This window comes from Chiloscyllium plagiosum, chromosome 12 (genome assembly GCF_004010195.1).
Source record: "Chiloscyllium plagiosum isolate BGI_BamShark_2017 chromosome 12, ASM401019v2, whole genome shotgun sequence".
Taxonomy (NCBI): Eukaryota; Metazoa; Chordata; class Chondrichthyes; order Orectolobiformes; family Hemiscylliidae; genus Chiloscyllium; species Chiloscyllium plagiosum.
Window position 1 is genome coordinate 25,373,646 of NC_057721.1, and position 20,414 is coordinate 25,394,059.

General features: G+C 40.8%; 1 protein-coding gene across 1 annotated transcript in view; it reads right to left on the reverse strand.

Moving 5' to 3' along the window:
- The window catches only part of LOC122555492 (centrosome-associated protein 350-like), a 60,922-nt gene that overhangs the window by 29,180 nt on the left and 11,328 nt on the right, over positions 1-20,414 (reverse strand). The window contains exons 2-3 of the mRNA XM_043701517.1: positions 13,158-13,337; positions 745-829 (exon numbers count right to left, since the gene is read on the reverse strand). Coding sequence (XP_043557452.1) covers positions 745-829; positions 13,158-13,337 — 265 coding nt within the window. The remainder of the gene's footprint in view (positions 1-744; positions 830-13,157; positions 13,338-20,414) is intronic.

Here is a 20,414-nt window from a genome sequence, read left to right on the forward strand (position 1 = left end):
TCTTGCAGTTGAAAAAATTAACACAAACCTTCCACATACTAGTTAGGTGCATCAGTTAGGGGGAATAGGTCTGAGTGTGTTACTCTTCGGAGGGTCAGTGTAGACTAGTTGGGCCGTAGGGCCTGTTTCCACACTGTAGGGAAATTAATCTACTCTAATCATATTCAATGTCTCAACCTCAAGTGCTCTCTGTGGAAGAGAATTCCAAATGCTGACAAATGTCCAAAAGAAGAAATTTGTAATCTTAAATGAAACTTGTTTTTAAACTATGTCCCCATTCTAGATTGTTAAATAGGGAGAACATCCTCTCAGCATCTTCTCTGTCAAGTACACTCAAACCTTTACATGTAATATTACTGCTCATCCTTCTCAACTCTGTTGTGTATAGGCTCAAGCACCTGGTCCAATGTTAGCCTCAAGCATTCCTGGTTTGAACTGTAGTAGTTGTGCTTTCATATTCCTGAAGGAAATTCCCTCCTAAAAACTCTCAGCCTCTGTAACTCTCCTCTTTTAAGATGCTGGTTTTTTTAAATCATCATTCTTGATTTCTCCTTCTATGACTTGCCAAAAAGGTCCTCACAATTTTGAAACATTTTAACATGTTATACATGCTAAAACAAAGATAAGCTGTGACTCAGTCAGTATGCTGTCGCTAATATTGGTCAGAACTGAAGTAGTCAATGAGATGCTCCTTTTAAAGTTTTAAACTGGATCATATATGGAATAAATGGAAGGGAATCTTACCGATTCTTTGTTGTAGCACTACGGGTGCAGTGTGATTAGAATCAGTTGTGTCTCCTTTTACCTTGTTTTCAAGAGCTTTGTTAGTCTAAGTAGTTTGAACAATAAAAAAAAGCACAATTAAAAATTAAAAATTGCATGTAATGCATTTATTCACTAATTTCACGTATTTGAATGTTTTAATTTAAATCCAAGGTCATGAATTATTTATCAAGTGGCATTAATCTTCAATGAAAATATTAGGACAATTCCATGCCAGCAAACTGGCCAGATAAATAATTTTATAATTGGGCCTGTTCAGCATAATAAAATTAAGGGTCAAAGCTTTATTTTTTTGTTCAGATCATCTCAGCAAATCACAAATCACGGCCTAATGGCGAATCCAGATTAATAATCTCAACTGCCTCCACAGAAAACGCTTGCAGTAAACGTATAGGCAGACATAGGAGCACATCTGTATGGTTCTGGTTTGCAATCAGTAATTTACTGATTTTAGGTGATTCAAATCACCACCAGATCTCAGGTTCTACACACTGGACTTATTTGGGAATGTGAAATGAAGACAGCGGTAGATGGGAGTTTAAGGGCAAAAGAATCTCTGTGTTTATTTAAATAGAAAAGCTAAGTGTAATACAAGAAATACAGGTAAAAGTACTAAACTGAATTTAACATTCTCAATTATACAGAGGACAGTAATTAAATACATTATTAAATTAAACAGATTAAACACTATTAGAATCTAAACAGTTTTAATCAAAGAAACTTTAGTCAGGCGAGAGCCCCATGCACTGTCACCACCCCCCTTTCCCTCCCTGTTAGTGAAGTTGGAAACTTTGGGTGTCATGAGTTTAAACTCACCACTGATTTTGAAGTACAAAAGGCTATTCCTGCTTGCTATACCTGAAAGGAAACTTTGGACTGTGTATGCCTTCAGTCTGGGTTGAGTCCATTAATGCAGTAGGATGTGGAGTAGATCTAGCAGGTAAGTATATGGTGTTCCTTACTGTCAGGCAGGTTTTGTAGGCCAGTGTTCACCACATGCCTGAGGCTTTGTGGTATCAGTTGGGTCAGTGATTTTTGGAATTTGGCGTTCTTCGTTCCGCTGGTCATTGTCAGTTGCTGTTGGTTCCCCTGGTTCAGAAAAGGCCTGCGTTTGATAGCTCTCAGAATTGCTGTCGGGTTTCTTGTTCTGGAGATAGCTCTTGGAAACAGCCACTGGAGTTAACTGCTGGCTCATAGGAACATTTCTGGGGATAGCTCTTTGGAATGCTGCCAGGGATCACCACCTTTCGAATGCTCTCTGGGTTAGCTCCTTGGAACCCATCTGACGAATAGCTGTGGGTATCACTACCTCAGGTGAGGTTGAGGCCTGCAATTATTCTGATTGTGGGTCCCTTATTTTCACACAAAATCTGTGCTTGCCATTGTGTTTCTGGCATTGCCTTTGAGGTCAATTGGTTTTCTGACAGTAAAGAGAATGTCTGAATGGGTTTTGATTCAAGTTGAAAGTTTGGTATCTGTTCAGGCCCCATACTGTCTGTGCCAGGCAGCCTGAAGTGAAAAAGTTTTTTATCCAGGGCTGTCTGATTGTCACTGGAGGGGTTGGATTGCAATAAGGCCATTAAGTCTGTCCAGAGAAACCAGGGAATGGTTGGTGGACAGTGGAAGTACAGTATATGACTACACCTGGGAACCTCCTACAACACACACAAGGGGGAGAGGTTGGAAGGTGCAGGTTCATGTGGATTGACTGGGGCTTAGATCGGAGGCTGGAAGTCACTGCCCAATGAATTGCTGCTGCCTTATCATGTTAGAAATCAAAACTACACAATGGGAAAGAAAGTGGCTGCAACCACACTGGGGGTGGACAGGGTCAGTGTCTCAACCTGTGGGGGAGGGAGCTGCAAGAGTTAGCACCAATGTGAGACCTTCTATATGACAAATACCTTTAAAAATAGAGCCATGCACTGTACAGATCAGAGATCAGTGACCTGCCTAATCCCTGGAGATCCTAACACATTGATTCTCTGTGCACTGTACACCTCTCTACCCCAGAGTTTGCTGACCAATTATTTAGCACCAGCACCTTTGGACACAAGCACCAGGGAAAGAATAGGGATGTTTGACCAAGAGAGGAAATGGTGCCAACAGCTCCCATTGCCTTTTTCTGCCTTGTTCATCTTGCTTCCACTTGCTACAGCAGGCTCTCAACATACACATCGATTCATTGCACGTCTTAAATGGCTGTGAGGTTCGGCATCATGCTGGCACAGTTACATTCACAGACTCAAACAAATTGATGGATATGAAAACCAATAACATCTATGCAAATGCAAGACTTTATATACACATGCCACAAAATGCCCCTTTTTTTGCCCCTGTCTTTCCTTCCTACAATGTTTCAATGTTATTCCAGGTTCTGCAGTTGAGGTGGAGGGAGCCTGCTTAGCACTGAAGCCTGTGGACTTTGGAGGTTTAGATGTATAACCCGTGGGGCATTTGTGATTGGATGACCCATTCATGTTGAGTGTCTCCTAAACAGAAGCAAGTTGCCAATGGGCTGAGAAGTGGCAGATGGAGTTTAATTCAGATAAATGCGAGGTGCTGCATTTTGGGAAAGCAAATCTTAGCAGGACTTATACACTTAATGGTAAGGTCCTAGGGAGTGTTGCTGAACAAAGAGACCTTGGAGTGCAGGTTCATAGCTCCTTGAAAGTGGAGTTGCAGGTAGATAGGATAGTGAAGAAGGCATTTGGTATGNNNTTTTCCCTGGAGTGTCGGAGGCTGAGGGGTGACCTTATAGAAGTTTACAAAATTATGAGGGGCATGGAAAGGATAAATAGATAAAGTCTTTTCCCTGGGGTGGGAGAGTCTAGAACTAGAGGACATGGGTTTAGGGTGAGAGGGGAAAGATATAAAAGAGACATAAGGGGCAACTTTTTCATGCAGAGGGTGGTACGTGTATGGAATGAGCTGCCAGAGGATGTGGTGGAGGCTGGTATAATTGCAACATTTAAGAGGCATTTGGGTGGGTATATGAATAGGATAGATTTGGAGGGATATGGGTCTGTTTCCATGCTGTACATCTCTATGACTCTAAGTAGACCCTTCCCAGCTTGAATTTGCGAAGGTCAGAAGGGGGCAGGCAGGCTAGAGGTGGAAGGCCAGGCCACCTCTGGAGTATCCTGAGAGGAAATTTCTGAGGGGGATATTTGTGATTCCTCGTCTGGCTGGAGGCCTCGAGGCATTGACCTGCCTCCTTGTGAGGAAAGAGTATCTGGACGGTGTGGCTTGTTCCCCGTCCCCATGTCGGCATGCTTCTGGTCCTGGGAGCCAATGGTTGGGGAAATGGAGTGCAGGTCTGTAGCATATACAGCACATCAAATGGTGCTGGAACTGGCTCTCCATGTAAGCTACCAATCTATCAATGGAGGAAATTGGACATTCCCATGCTTGCGGTAGCTCTGTTCCCATAGCATGTAGCCCAGAGGCCTGTGCAGACAAGAGTCTTTGCCTCCACATACCGGCCTGTTCCTCCCTGTGCATTTGGACAAGCCTTGCTGACACATCTTCTTAACGACTGAGGCATACACATGGGAGTGGAGATAAAATATGTTGGAAAACACTTAATTGTTTTAAAAATGTTCTAACACCTGATAAATTGCCCACATATATAAAATTAGTTTCTTAGATCCAGGTCTGTTGTTCATCAAGTGTTTTTCTTACTAATGCGAAAATTAAAAGCCCAGTTACATTTGTAAGTTTTTAGTGGAGTTTCTCATTGTGATGTGGGAGCAGGAAAGTTGAAATTCTCACTGATTTCAATGATGATTGACTTCAGGACTCATTGCTGTATAACCTGTGGTGAAATCTTGAGTAACAGACCCCGGTGTCAGGATTCTAATTCTAATCTATACATCCCAGTAACCTGGAGTTACAACCATTTTTATGGGTGATAACCACCTTCCCCATCCCATAAAAGTACAGGTCAGTCATTTTGTAATATATTTGCTGTTTGGTTTTGTTATTAATTTTAAATAAAATTTCATGATTCAGTGCTTTTTCTTCCAATTTTCTCCCTTTCACAGGTGAAAATTACTGGCCGTTGGTTGAGTCTGAAAGGACATTAACACCTCAATTATGTTTGCCTGTGCCTTGATTTCCAGACTCAATAACATTGTGAAAGTATCATGGATGAGTCTACACCTATCAAGACCTACTTCTGGCAAGAAAATGCTACATAGCATTCAGGAGCAGAAATCCTTCCTCAATTCAAATGTTGAGGTTTATTACTTTAATTCCACAATCAGGTAAGATCAGCTAAAGTGTTGCATACCAGCCATCAGAATCGGGATCTTCCTTGTCTTTATGTGTTACACTGTGGCTTAACCTTTTGTATGACAGATGGGGTAAGTGTTTTCTTATTAGAAAGTGATAACTTATTAGGAAAGGTGAACATTCCACCTTAGGTGAACATTCCACCTTAGAAGTATTCATTGAGTTTATCTGCAATGATATATTGCTTTAAAGTTGAATATTATATTGCTGAGCTTTCATGTGGCAGTTGCTGATATTGCTTTAAGACTTCTGGCACATATCCAGGTTGCTTAATCTAGCTTTTGCTGCACCAACCACATCACTATGGTAACAGTTGGGTTTGTGCTGCTTTGGGCCTCATCGTTGCAACTGATGGGATTTATCAGTTCCATGATCTGAATTTTGTTATTTGTTTGAAGTCAAGCATTTAATAAGACTTTTTAAAAAACACAGACTCTGTAGCTAAATGAAAACTGAATATTTAATCTTATCACTTCTTGTAGTTACGTAATTGAGGTAGAGTTGCCAATTGTAGTTTGACCCGTGTCTGGACATTTTATGATGTGACATTTAATCATGTGACAACTCATGGTGTATAATTACTTGACCTTTTCCCACTGCTTGCAAGGGTTATTGCAATTACCATGGTGAGGTGTTTCGTTATAACCAAAGCATGAAAAAGTAGATGACTATTTGTTTTATAATAAGTTGACTAATGTAATTTGTAAATCAAAAGAGCACCACTAAAGAATAATGATTTAAGAATAATAATGCTTAAGTTAAAGTAAATCCTTTGTAATGTTCTACAATATCAACCACACTGATGCAGCATATTTAAAACAAGCAATATTGAAATGTTCAACTGCTTGCTAAAATTTTCATGCAAAGATGCTGTAGTTTAACCGCTGGGACAAGGGCGTTCAACAATTCAACTGTACATAGACAGTTCTCAGGGTTCTTGTGGCAAAGTGGTGATGTCCCTACCTCTGGGCTAGAAAGCTTAGGTTCAAGTCTCATCTGCTCAAGAGGTCTGTCATAACTAATCAGGTTGATTAAAATGTCTATCCAGACAGTTTTCTCTATAAAGGGGCTTTGGAATGATTAATATGCAATTGGGGAAAACACTTGACCACTTAAAGTAATATCTTGTTGGGTTCCTTTTATTGGTTTATGTATTTTAGGGTTCCTGCACATAGGTGAAGATTTTATTGATATTGTGTAGTGCATAAGACAAAGCTCTCTCTCTCCCTGACATCTACATATCCAGCCTTCATTTCTTATTACTGAGTTTTCCTCACGTGTTATCCTCTGAATTCCTCTTTGGAAATCCCTGCCTGGTGAAGTAGTTGAGGCCATCTCGATGAATATCTTTAAGGCAAAGGTAGATTTTTGAACAGTAAAGGAATTAAGGGTTATGGTGAGCAGGCATAAGTGGAGTCCATGAAAAGATTAGCCATGATCGTATTGAAGGCAGAGCAGGCTCGAGGGGCCAGTCAGCCCACTCCAGCTCCATTCTTTCATGTTCTTATGAATGCAAGTTTTGGGTTGAACTTGAACATAAGGTAAAGCTTTCATAATCCTACCAGACCATTGAACTTAGAGAAAGATAACTGGTAATGGTTTAACCTAAGGGTCAGCATGCCTCAAGCAAGGGGAGAGATTGAGAAAGAGAATCCTTCATGCAGTGTGGAAATTGAACCCACATTATTGGCATTACTCTGCATTACAAACAGCTATTCAGCCACCTGAGCTAACCAGTACTCACTTTAACTGCTCAAGTGAAGAGTCTCTTTTAGAGGGACTCTACCAGTCAGAAGATTCAAAGATTCCACACCCACAAGGTCCTCCCTTGTCTGTCTTTTGTTTCGCTGAATGCTATACTGTGATTGTGAGTATCCAAACCCAAGGACTGTTCAGTGTGAAAAAGGCCAGGCTTACAAAGCCTGATTTGGAGATGCCGGTGTTGGACTGGGGCGGACAAAGTTAAAAATCACACAACACCAGGTTATAGTCCAATGCGTTTACGTGGAGGCATTAGCTTTCGAAGCGCTGCTTCTTCATCAGGTGGTTGACTGAAATTAGTTAAAACAGAGAGGCAGGAGTGTGGTCTTTGAAGCGCAGTTCAGTTCTTCAAGAGGTTCAATGATCACACTAGTGTACGAAAGATGCATAGCATCTCTCAAGCATCAGCCCACACACTCTGAATTCCCATACAGCACACCTGAGACAACCACACCCTGCAGCTTCACATATTTGTCTGCTTTGACACTTTACCACATCCACATCTGAATAGCCAACACTGACACTTTTGTCTCAACTTATTGATAATTTATCCATCTCACATCATCACAATGCTCGCTTATCTCAAAACTTTTCATTTCTCACACTCACTACCTACTGTTTCATTGCAGGAGAGAAGAGCGGCACGGTGGGCGGCACGGTGGCCCAGTGGTTAGCACTGCTGCCTCACAGTGCCAGAGTCTGGGGTTCAATTCCTGCCTCAGGCGATTGACTGTGTGGAGTTTGCACGTTCTCCCCGTGTCTGCGTGGGTTTCCTCCGGGTGCTCCGGTTTCCTCCCACAGTCCAAAGATGTGCAGGTCAGGTGAATTGGCCATACTAAATTGCCCGTAGTGTTAGGTTAGGGGTATGGGTGGGTTGTGCTTCGGCGGGTCGGTGTTGACTTGTTGGGCCGAAGGGCCTGTTTCCACACTGTAATGTAATCTAAAATCTAATCTAAAATGAGCTCAACACCAAAAAGAGGCATTAGAATTGGAGGATCCCTCTGACATTAAGCACTCTGATTGCTGCAGCAGGGTTGCAGAATGCCTAACCAGTTATCTAGGAGACACCATGTCTCCATTGTTAATGGTTGTCTTCAGTTCTTGGCTCGCAGGTGGACCATGAGAGAGTAGGTGGAGAAAGGGCACATGGAAGTGAGGATTCTGTTCAAGCTGTTACCATTTTTCATGCCTTGCCCAGCCACTCAAATTCCCACAAACTGCCTCCTGGCCCAGCAACTGAGCCTGTGCCTATACAGGTGGACTGTCTTTTAGCAGGATCCTGAGAAACCCCACAAGATGTCTGCAGCAAAATCTGTCAGAGCAGCTCAATGAGCAGCATCCCTCTAACTCTGCTGATGCCACAGGGCAATAGCACAATGGAGAATTCTCCATTGTCCAGTCATCAACTTGCTGCCTGTTGCCTTTCACACAATGCTCAGTCTTGAAGACAATTGTACAAACCAAAGTAGAAGCTGAGCAAAAGATTTGCATGAGTTGGAGGAATTATTGATTGTGGGAATGTGTTGAAAGAGGGGACGACAGCAGTGGGGACCAGGCAGCGAGTTCAGCATTGTTGCATTGTAAGGCAGCATGTACTCAGCTCATCTGAATCGCTGGAGTGGGTCTATATGAGGTTTCTTATGGTTAGTGAGTGGCTGTGGGCTCCCTGAGGACATCTAGCTCCCCATCCTTTGAGAATGCTAATTAGTCTGCACTTTGCACCTTCTGTAGTTCCATCTGCAAGGCACAGCAGGCCACCTCATTCTCAATACCCTTGGTGGCACAGAATAGAGGATGCTCCAGATCTGCCCGGTTCCTGAATTGCATCTTCAGCTGATTGGCTGCCTTTGTGGCCATGTAGCTCTGGTTATAACGTTCCTCTGCATTAGTGGTACGACACCCAAGTAGCACCATCAACAATATTCTTAGAAGATGGCCTTCATTTCTAAGGAGTCACACACTAGTTCTGTTTGGAGCTTTGGAGACCTGTGGCAGTTTTCAGTTTACCTTGCACAGACATGCATGGAAACTTTCCAGCAGTCACATATCAGTTGAACATCGATGGAGCGGAATTCAATTGACAGATACTTCTCATTGATTTGAAGGTGCCTTGAATTTCTATGAGTCCTGATCCTGTGGGAATCTAGTCATTGCAACTAATGTGTGAGTCCTCTGGCTCTTACTGTCAATGGTAAAGTGGTGATCCTGGCATTGGTCGCCTGGGAATGTATTTGTCAACAGCAGATTGTGAGGTTCTGCAGATATTACCAGAGCCAGAAGTGAGGAAATTCAGGGCCGTGGTGGCATTGGTGCCCTGGCAATGTATCCCCTCTTGGTTGACTTGGATGGAGGTCTTATTCCAGGTGCAGCAAACAATTATGAAAGCTTACTGCAAGGGCAACAAAATACAACAATAAGGAAGTCTTGTTCCAGCTGTATTGGGCTTTTGCAAGAGCACAGCTGGAGTTCTGTCTATGCAGTTTTGGCCTCCATACTTAAGGAAGGATACATTTGTGCACATTGAAGGTTCACTAGGTTGCTCCGTGGGATGAAAGGATTGTCCTATGACTGCTGTCTGGAGTTTAGCAAAATTGAAAGGTGATATCTTTCAGATAGACAAAACTTTGAAGGTCACTCGTGAAGCTGGCAACCCAGTTTCAAAATAAGGAATTGGAATTTCTTCACTCAGTGAGTTGCGAAACTTTGGAATTGCTTGTCCCCAGGCTAAATTGATGCTCCATTACTAGGTATAATTTATAGCTGTGACAGATATAATTCTTCTCACGGAATCAAGGAATATGAGAATTGTGCAGGAAAGTGGAGTTGAGCTAGAATATTGGCCATGAGCAGACCGAATATAAGAGCAAGAGGCTATTTGGTTCATTCCTGTTCTCACCTATCAGGTTCTTCTTTTTCCACTTCTGGGAAAAGCAAACAATGGAGATAGTTGACAATTCAAATTCTCTTCATGGCTTAGATGCCTAGAGGCAGTTCTCTGACAAACAGACTACCAGAAATATTATTTCTCCAACAGGGCAGCAGGTTTTCCATCTGAATTAATAAGGATTTGTTCTGTCATTTCTTTTTGTAAACAGTTGTGTAAACTTGGAAACTAGCTATCTGCTCTGAGCCCAGCAATGTAGTTAGCTTTGAGCTAACAAAAGAAGCATGAGTGGGTGCTCAATCTCTCACAGAACCAGGATTCTAGTTTAGTTTTCAGTAGCTGTTACGGTGTTGATGCTGCTATATATCTTTCCCTGCTAGAGCAAAAGGCTTGAGTTCTCTCTCTTTCTCTTTCTCTCAGAATTTTCTCATGATATTCTTTCCTCCTGGACTGGAGAAATGTTGCATGTGAGACAATCTATTTTACTGAATTTGCACCTGCCAAAGGTGTGTTTATGGGATTTCTTATTTTGTCTGTATTCTACCTCTAGTGTAAGAATAAAGGGTGCTTTACTTCAAGCCTGGTAGTTTGACCAAACAAATCACATTCAGAACACTATGCTTTTCACTTGCCTTTAAAATTAAGAAAAGGTTTGGGTCTAGGCTATCTTCTTAATCTATTTATTTTTTGGGGGGAGGCGGTGTTGATCTGTTCCAGAACAGAATATATAGGTAGCAGTATTCCTCCATAATACTAAAGATCACTAGCTAGACAGCCTTTGCTGGTTTGTATCACAAAATTGTGGATGGAGTCTGCCACAAAGAACTTCTGATTTGGAGATGCCGGTGTTGGACTGGTGTGTACAAAGTTAAAGATCACACAACACTATAGTCCAACAGGTTTAATTGGAAGCACACTAACTTTCGGAGCGTCACTCCTTCATCAGGTGGTAGTGGAGGGCTCAATCCTAACACACAGAATTACCCTCCACTATCACCTGATGAAGGAGCGATGCTCTGAAAGCTAGTGTGCTTCCAATTAAACCTGTTGGACTATAACCTGGTGTTGTGTGATTTTTAACAAAGAACTTCAATTGCAAATTGTCTTCTGAAAGTCTGAAATAGGTAAGTACTTAGCCCCTCACCCCTATATCCTATTGAAGATGACAGTGATGCAGCTACTTACTGAATATATGAGTGACCTCAATGGGTAACAATGCTTTATCTTGATTATCTTTACTTCTCTTTCTGATTATTGAGAAGGTCCAGTTAAGAGCTGACAATACAATACCTCTGGTTTGAAGCTTGTAATTTGTTCAACTCCTAAGTGTTTAAGTACAATAAAAGCTTCCTTTTTGTTGTGGAGTAATTCTTTGTCACAGGTGTAGCATAGCCAATTAATACTCTTCAGCTTATGCTGTAATGTTATAGTTTGAATGTTGTGTTCTTTCAATGGGACAAACAAGCCTTGCAATTATAATTGTAAATCAGTATAAAATTGCATGTAATTTTAAACCTACTCATAAAGTTCAAAATAAATGCAAACCTTTATTTTTCATGTCACTCACATTCATTTTTGATTTAAGTTTTTGGCTGTACAACCGAATGAAACCTTTGTTTTTGAGGAGTATGCAAACAGCAATCATTCTTACTTGTTTAGCCAGGTACAGTAAGGCTATACTTGAAATGTAGTTATTCCATGACTACACAGGTAGCCTGTGATACAATGATTTTGGTAATGCCATATCAGAATTCTTGAATCTCATAATATTGAAACTCATCTTCATAAATCAACTGATTACTCCTCATCACTAGCAGTCTGTTGGAGTACATCACTTTTCTGTACCACCCAAGTAAATTTATTGGCACCAGATGGCATTTCCCACCTGCCATTCTTTCTGAAACACTACATACCCTTTCTTTGTAACCTTTTGCAGAGCAAAATGAGAGTGTGCGCCTAGCGTGGTGAGGTTGGGGTCGAATAGGAGACAGGTGCCAATGTACGGATCTAGGTGAAAAATTGCACAACACCAGGTTACAGTCCAACCGGTTTATTTGGAAGCACTAGCTTTTGCAGCGCTGCTCCTTCATGACGTAACAGTGGAACAGGATCATAAGACACTGAATTTATAGCAAAAGATTACAGCATCATGCAGCTGAAATGATATATGGTGTTGTGTGATTTTTAACTTTGTCCACCCCAGTTCAACACTGGTATATAAATGTACAGGTTAGCAAGTGGAGTGGTTAGCAGGGCCCAGGAGAAGCAGACCAGCTAATTCACATCAAACTAATTTGCACAGTTTGTTCTGACTCATTTCCAATGGCCCCTCAAAGCCACTCAGTATTGCAATGACAAGGTAAGAATCATGAAGTAAGTTGTGAACATTTTCTACCTGTATTTCCAGAATGTGCTTTTTAAAAGAGAGTTGATAAAACTAAAAATGGCTGTGAAAGTTAAGTGGCTATCTGGCAAGAAAGACTCATGGAATGTCATTCCTAACAATGCGACAAGAAGTTGAAGGGGGAAGAGACAAGTCAAATTAGACTGCACTGTGATCTTTCATGACAACAAAGCAAACAAGGAAGTGATGATTCCCCCATCCTACAGAAAGCTACCTCTTCTGATTATGTTCCAAACTACAAACACAGTTTTTGTTTTCCCTTTTGCAGAATGCAACAGGACAGGAGTTAAAAATCCAGTTTCAATTTAAGTAATAAGCTCACTCTTGTATTAACTGAAGAAAGACTGGAATACATTGGCTCTTTTTAAATCCAAGTTAGTTTAGGAGGAGAAAGATATCCACAAGAAAAGGGATCTATTTTTAAACTAATCTTGTTGCAACCAAGTGAGGCAATAGAATAAAGGAGTGGAGCTAGTTTAACCCTCTTCACCCAGGAGTTTGACAATTTGGGACATCTCATTGGGAGCCATAATAAATTGGCAAGTTCTGGGCATAACAATGTAAATGGGAAGGGAATATGTGGTGAATAATCCACCAGCTATTCCACTTGGTATCCAATATATATCACAGAAGTGAATTTTCACATTGAGTGATTTTTTGGAGAAGGAAGTGGTTTCAATTACGCACATTTGAGGAGACACTTACTGCAACTGGGTGGTTGAGTTAGCAAATGGATGTTTATAATGTTTCACTCTGTAAATTAATGTATAATTGAATAAAGATTGACTCCAGTCTTATCCTTCATCAACTAGCTATTTGAAACAGAATATATGCACTCCCCATTAAGATTGAACAGTAATATGAGATACTAATATTTCATTATTTTGAATTTATTTAACTCTGATGCATTTAGAAAGTATAAAATGCATATCCTGTGGATTTTTAATGTCTTAAAATGATATCTTCTCCACACATATGAAGTTCTTATTTACACAGCTATACATTAGAAATCAATAAATGAAAAATTACCTTGTCCTGAAATCTTTTATTTGTTGACATTCCCAAGCATTGTTCCTCTAATAGTTGCTTGTTGATGAGCTGAAGTTTCTTCATTTCTTTGTTGAGCTGATTGAGATCCTCGTCTTTTTCAGTGAGGAGGGCTCTGAGAAGAGTTACATGGCTGTCTTGAGTTCCATCCATCTCTGTAGCCTGAAAGCAAATGAAAATGTATTCAACTTCTTGTAAAACAATTTTTAAAAGTTTACCTTGACAATTATGTACCATATATCTGAAAATTGTAAGAACTTTACTTGTATTTGGTTCAATAATCATTAATTATTGATATCACTCCCATCCCCCAATCAGAAGATTCATTATAGAATGAGGTGTGAAGCAGAGTTTCTCTGTAAGATTGTTGAAGCCCATGGAATCAAAGGGAAAAGGTAAGATTAGATTTACTTACAGTGTGGAAACAGGCCCTTTGGCCCAATCCACACTGACCCTCTGAACAGCAATCAACCCAGACCCATTCCCCCACACCTAACACTATGGGTAATTTAGCATGGCCAATTCACCTAACCTGCACATCTTTGGACTGTGGGAGGAAACCCACACAGACACGGGGAGAATGTGAAAACTCCACAGACAGTTGCCCGAGTGGGAATTGAACCTGGGTCCCTGGCACTGTGAGGCAGCAGTGCTAACTACTGCACCACCGTGCCACCACTAGACTGAGTATAAAGTTATTGGAGTGACAGGAAACCTGTTGAACAGCTGTGACATGAGAAAAAGTGATTTTTTTTTAACAGAACAAGTGGAATGGTTTTGAGTGGAATACCTGAGGTTATAATGGAAGGAGATACAATAAGGTTCTGAATTGAAACTATTTGCAGAGCTAAGAGAAAGGAGCAGCAGAGCGAGATCGTCTGAATTGCACTTGAAGAGCTGACAGAAATACAATGGGCTGAATCCTTCTGTGCTGTAACGAGAATGATTGACTTCCAATGGAAGCATAAGTGTCTTTCTTTGTACTAGGTATTATTCCAGTCAGTTACACTGGTTTTACAAGGATCCCTTTATTCCAAACTTGATCACAACATGTTACGATATCAAGAGCAGTTACTGTCACATCATCTCTGGAGTTCAACCCTTTTTATCCAGGTTTGAACAAAGGCCGTAATTTGGTTAGCAGCTAAGCAACCCTGGCGCAACCCAAATTGAGCATCATTGAGCAAGTCATTGCTGAGCAAGTACAGCTTGGTAGCACTATTGATGATACCTTTTATCACTTTGCTGATGGTATAGAGCAGAGTTGCAGGGCAGTAGTTGGCTAAGTTGAACTTGTTTTTGTGTACAGGACATAGCTGGGAGATTGTTCACATTTCTGGGGAGATACCAATGTTATAGCTGTACTGGAACAGCTTGGCTAGGGTCACAGCTAATTCTGGAGCACAAGCCTTTGGTATAACTGCCAGAATTGATCGTTACCGGACTATTGTCAGGACCCATAGCCTTTGCGGTATCTAATGACTCCAACAGTTTCCTAATATCATATGGGGTGAACGTAATTGGCTGAAGACTGCAGTATATAGTGCTGGAGACCTCAGGGTGAAGCTGAGATGGATCATCCATTCAGAACTTGTGGCTCAATATGGTTGCAAAGGTACAGCGTCATCTTTTGCACTGACATGCTGAGTTTTGCCAGCATTGAGAATGGAGTTCTTTGTGGACCCACTTCTCTTGTTGGTTGTTTAATTGTCCTCCATAATTCTTGGCTGAGTGAGGCAGAACTGCACTGCTTAAATCTGATTCACGAGTTGCGAGATCACTTACATTTGTTTATTGCAAGCTGATTATCTGGTGTGGCACCCAGTAGTAGTGTTGTGGCTTCACCAGGTTGATACTTCATTTTTAGATCTGCCTGGTGCTGCTCCTGGAATGCCCTCCTGCATTTTTCATTGAAGAAGAATTGATCTTCTAACTTGATCATAATGGGAGAGTGAAGGATATGCCAGGCCCACAGTGTCATGTGAATGCACAGTTTTGATTTACTAGATCTGTTCAAAATCTATCAACTCCACTACAGAAGAGTAACCTTGATGTTACAAAGGAAAGTTGTTATGTCATGGGGTAAACCCTCCTGCTTAATTTAAACCAGCAACACAGAAAAGATTTACCCCGTCCAGTAAACTGTGAAAGTTCAAGAGGCCAAGAGCTATTTAAAGTAAAAATTAACAATATTATTTCTTAAAGTATAACAGAAAATAATTAACTAATAACTACTTACAACTCCTTCCTCTAACCTATCTTTTACCTTCCCCTTCTATAATACTAGTCCGATGAAACCCCCAATTAAGGTTTACCAAAAATTCAAATTTTCAAAGCCAGATGTCCACTCTTCTCTATATCTTCCTCAGTCTTCTTTTCTTCTTCTTATGGATCACAGGTCTCTGATCAATAAAGATACCTTTAAGAGAGCTATTCTCTGGGCAATCTGAAGATGTTGGGGGTTTGGCAGTTCTCGTCACAATGAACGGTTTTCCCCAGTATTATACCACCAAAGCAATGGATTGTGTCATTGGCTTTTAAGATTGTCAATATACAAATTGATTGGAGTTTGGTTTTTCTGTGTATAATTTAAACTTATTGGCTGAATTTGAATTTGTTTTATCATCTCTAGGCAAGCATCTAATCGAATTGTTGACCAAATGTTACATTATATCTTGTTCAGAACATATGGTGCTGTGGCAGGTAGTTCTGCTAGCTTTTAACTCTCTTAAAGGTACAGTATATCCACATCTTCATAACACCTCCCTCTTTAAGAAAAAATGAACCACCATAATGAAAAGATGGCTTCAATTTTTTTCTACTCTTTAAGCACATTACCCTAACATACAGATAACTTTAATCTAAGTTCACCTTAACTTCTTCCCATACAACTATACATATGTATATAACATTAAATAAAGACAAATCTCATCTAAACTTTATCAGTTAAATCTGCGTTAACGCATCTGTGATTACCTTCTTACGACCCGCAACATGTACAATTTTTATATTAAAAGTCTGTAATGTAAGAGTCCAATGAAATAGTCTCATCTTCATGTCTTTAAAGTGTTCTAAGAATATAACAGGATTGTGATTCATATACACCTGTCTCCGACACATTGTTCATGACATACACATTAAAATGTTGTAAAGCCAGTACCAAGCTCAATAGTTCCTCTTCGATTGTGGAGTATTTCCTCTGGTGGATGTTGGTCTTGTTTGAAAAGTAACCAATTGGCAGTTCAATCCCATCCTCATCTTCCTGCAGGAGTACAGCTCCAAATCCACTGATGGCAACTTTAAAAGGTTTTGAAAAGTTTAGTGTAGGTAAAACTGGTTTGGTGGTTAATATTGATTTCAAATGGTTGAATGCCTTCTGGCATTGTTCTGTTCACCAAAACTTTGTGTTCTTCTTCAGCAAATCAGTTAACGGTGCCACTACACTGCTGACATTTGGAACAAACTTCTGATAGAATCCACTGAGTCCTAAGAATCGACGCACCTCTTTCTTCAAGTTTTGTCATGGAAATTCCTCGATGGCCTTTGTCTTTGCGTTCTGTGGGGTCAACCTTCCATGATCGATCTTATGTCTCAAGAATGTCACCTCTGCTTTCGTGAATTCAGTTTTAATTAAGTTTATCACCAGTTTTGCTTCTCATAGTCGTTCAAAGAGCTCTGCCAACTGTACCATGTGATCTTTCCAGGATTTACTAAAGATCACTACATCGTCCAAATAGACTGCACAGTTATAACCCAGCCACAAGTCTGTTCATGACTCTTTGGAATGTGGTGGGTGCATTCTTCATTCCAAAAGGCATAATTTTAAGCAGATATAGCCCATTTGGGGTTACAAATGCAGAACTGTCTTTCACTGTCTCTGATAAAACTACCTGCCAGTAACCATGCATTAAGTCTAACTTGGTGATGTAACTGACTTGTCTGACTTTCTCGATAAAGTCCTCCAATCTAGGAATTGGATATGAGTCCAATTTTGTAATGGCATTGACTTTCCAATATTCCACGCAGAATTGTTGAGTCTTGTCTGGTTTGAGAACTAAGACGATCGGCGAACTCCACTTGCTCTGGCTTGGTTCGAAGATGTCTTCATAGAGCTTGGCCTCCACCTCCATCTGGACCTATCTGGCTTTGGAACAATTAAGCCGATAAGGGTGTTGTTCTATTGGAGCAGCATTCCCTACATCTACTTCATGTACAATAGCATTAGTCCTCCCTATTTGATTCTTATATATGTCCTTATACTGGAGTAAAAAAATCTTTCAACTGTGTTCTATGCTCCTGAGACATAGCTTATTAACCTATCCCACTCTTCAAGGACTTCTTCAATTTTTAATCAATTTTGCGGTACCTCAAAATCCACATCATCTGGATTTGATTCCTCACTCTGAGGGGCAGTAACTAACACCTGTTTCTTCTCTTTCTCTCTAGGTTTCAACACGTTCACATGACATACCTGATATCTTTCTTCTCTATCTGGCATCTTTACTAAAGCTCACCTGACTTGACTTTTTCTCAATTTGATAGGGACCACTAAACTCGGCTTTGAAGGGATCACCTGTCATTGGTAACAGTACTAACATGTCATCCTCTCAGGAAAACGTCCGCGTCTCAGAGCTTTTATTTGCCACCTACTTCATTCTACACTGTGCCCTCTTTAGGTGCTGTTTAGTTCACTTACCCACTCGATTTAGTCTCTCCCTCACCTCCAATACATAATCAAAGTGTGAGCTCTCTGACTTGAGTGCTGTAAATTAAAAAAAAAATAATTTCAAAGGACCTCTCACTTTGTGCCCAAATATTAACTTGAAGGGCATCTCTAATGGCAAACAATACGAATGGGAATACCTTTATCCCAGTCATTCGGGTAATCCTGACAGTATGCTCTCAACATGGTCTTCAAGGTCTGATGCCACCTTTCTAAAGCTCCTTGGGATTCAGGATGATATGCACTGAATTTAAAGTGCTGTATACCTAAGCTAATCATAACCTCCTTAAACATCTCAGCAGTAAAATCCTTGGTCTGACTGAATCTCTCTGGGTAGCCCATACCATGTGAAGAAAACTCCTAACTCCTCTACTACGTTTTTTGTCGTGATACTCCGTAATGGAATCACCTCCAGACACATCCATTACAGTTAACAAGTACTGGTTCCTACTTTTAGTTCTCGGGAGGGGACCTACACAATCAATTATAACCCACATGAAAGATTCTTCAAATGTGGGAATTGGCAACTAAGGTGCTGTTTTAAGTCCTCAGTTTCTTGGTCTTCCTTGGGCTTCTCCAAAACAAGAGGTGTCATTCCCACCTTGGATCCTGCCAAATCATTCCCAAGAACAAACTGAATTCCTGAAACTGACACTTTGTCAATCACTCCCGCAGTACCTTCCCCAGTCTTAAGTTGGCACTCCAACCTGATCTTACATAGGGCAATGCTAAATTTCTGTCCATCTATCCTACAATTTACCACATTCTCGAGTAACAGATCAGAAAGAGTGCATATTAGCTCATCCCTTCCTATCAGTGACTGGTTAGATCCTGTATCTCTCAAAATTATAATTTCTTGTCCTTCTTCCCCTGTTCTTTCTGAGTAAATGTTATTCACAGAGGCAAATTCTTTGTAGAAGTCAAGTACTAACTCCATACCCAACCCCTGCTTAGGCTGTGCACTCTCCTGCAGCTCCTTGGCTCTTCTTGGGGTCTCTTTTACTACCTTCACTAATGCCACTGGCTTAGCTTGTTTAACCACACCTTTAGAACAGTGCCTTTCTTTAATGACCAGCACTGTGACTTCACGTGTCCCACTTTACCACAGTGGAAACACCGGAGGCCTTTCATCTCCTTTCTACCCTCTTGGGCTTCTTTTTAATCCTGTGGTAAATACTTACCACTTCTCTCTATTCTTGCTTTTGAAGTGTAGGATCTCCCCTTCTCCCAACTTCTATCCCTCACAGGATAAAATTCTGGCCGGAGGCTTGTCTTATGCACCAACATGTACTCATCTGCTAATTCTGCTGCCCTTCTCACTTCCTAAACCTTCTGTTCCTCCATGTGAATTATTACTATCTCTGGAAGTGAGTTTTTAAACTCACCCAGCAGAATAATCTCTCTTAGAGCCTCAAAGGTCCTATCTATTTTCAAAGCACGCACCAATTGATCAAAATGACCATGTATAATTCTTTTGAACTCAACATAAGTCTGACCCGGTTCCTTCTTTGTGCTTATGAACTGCTATCGATATACTTCTAGTGCCAATTCATATGTACTTAAAATAGCCTGCTTAACCTCTTCCCAATCTCTTGGCACCTCATCTGACAGCATACCAAATACCTCACTAGCTCTGCCTACCAGTTTAGTCTGAACTAGCATTATCCATAAATCCTTGGACCACTCCATCTGCCGAGCCAAGTTTTCAAATGAAATAAAGAAGGCTTCAACATCTTTCTCATCAAAATGTGGCTGAGTTTTGACATATTTGTATATATCACTACCTTTTCTTTTAATCTCCATCCTGTTAACTTGACTTCGCTGACTAAGTCACAATGTCTCAATTTCAAATTTTCTCTCTTCTTGCTCAGCTATGGACCTTCTCTCCCTTCTTTTTTCCATTCTCTCCTTTCTATCTCCCTTACTTCTCTCTCTCTCTCTTTCTCTCCCTTTCTTCTCTCTGTCTTTGCTCAGCTAAGAACCTTCTTTCTCTCTTTTCTCTCTCTCTCTCTCGATCTATCTTCTAACTTGGATGCGAGCATAAGAGGTACAGTTAGTAAGTTTGCAGATGACACCAAAATTGGAGGTGTAGTGGACAGCAAAGAGGGTTACCTCAGATTACAACAGGATCTGGACCAGATGGGCCAATGGGTTGAAAAGTGGCAGATAGAGTTTAATTCAGATAAATGCGAGCTGCTGCATTTTGGGAAAGCAAATCTTAGCAGGACTTATACACTTAATGGTAAGGTCCTAGGGAGTGTTGCTGAACAAAGAGACCTTGGAGTGCAGGTTCATAGCTCCTTGAAAGTGGTGTCGCAGGTAGATAGGATAGTGAAGAAGGCGTTTGGTATGCTTTCCTGTATTGGGTAGAGTATTGAGTACAGGAGTTGGGAGATCATGTTGCGGCTGTACAGGACATTGGTTAGGCCACTGTTGGAATATTGCGTGCAATTCTGGTCTCCTTCCTATCAGAAAGATGTTGTGAAACATGAAAGGGTTCAGAAAAGATTTACAAG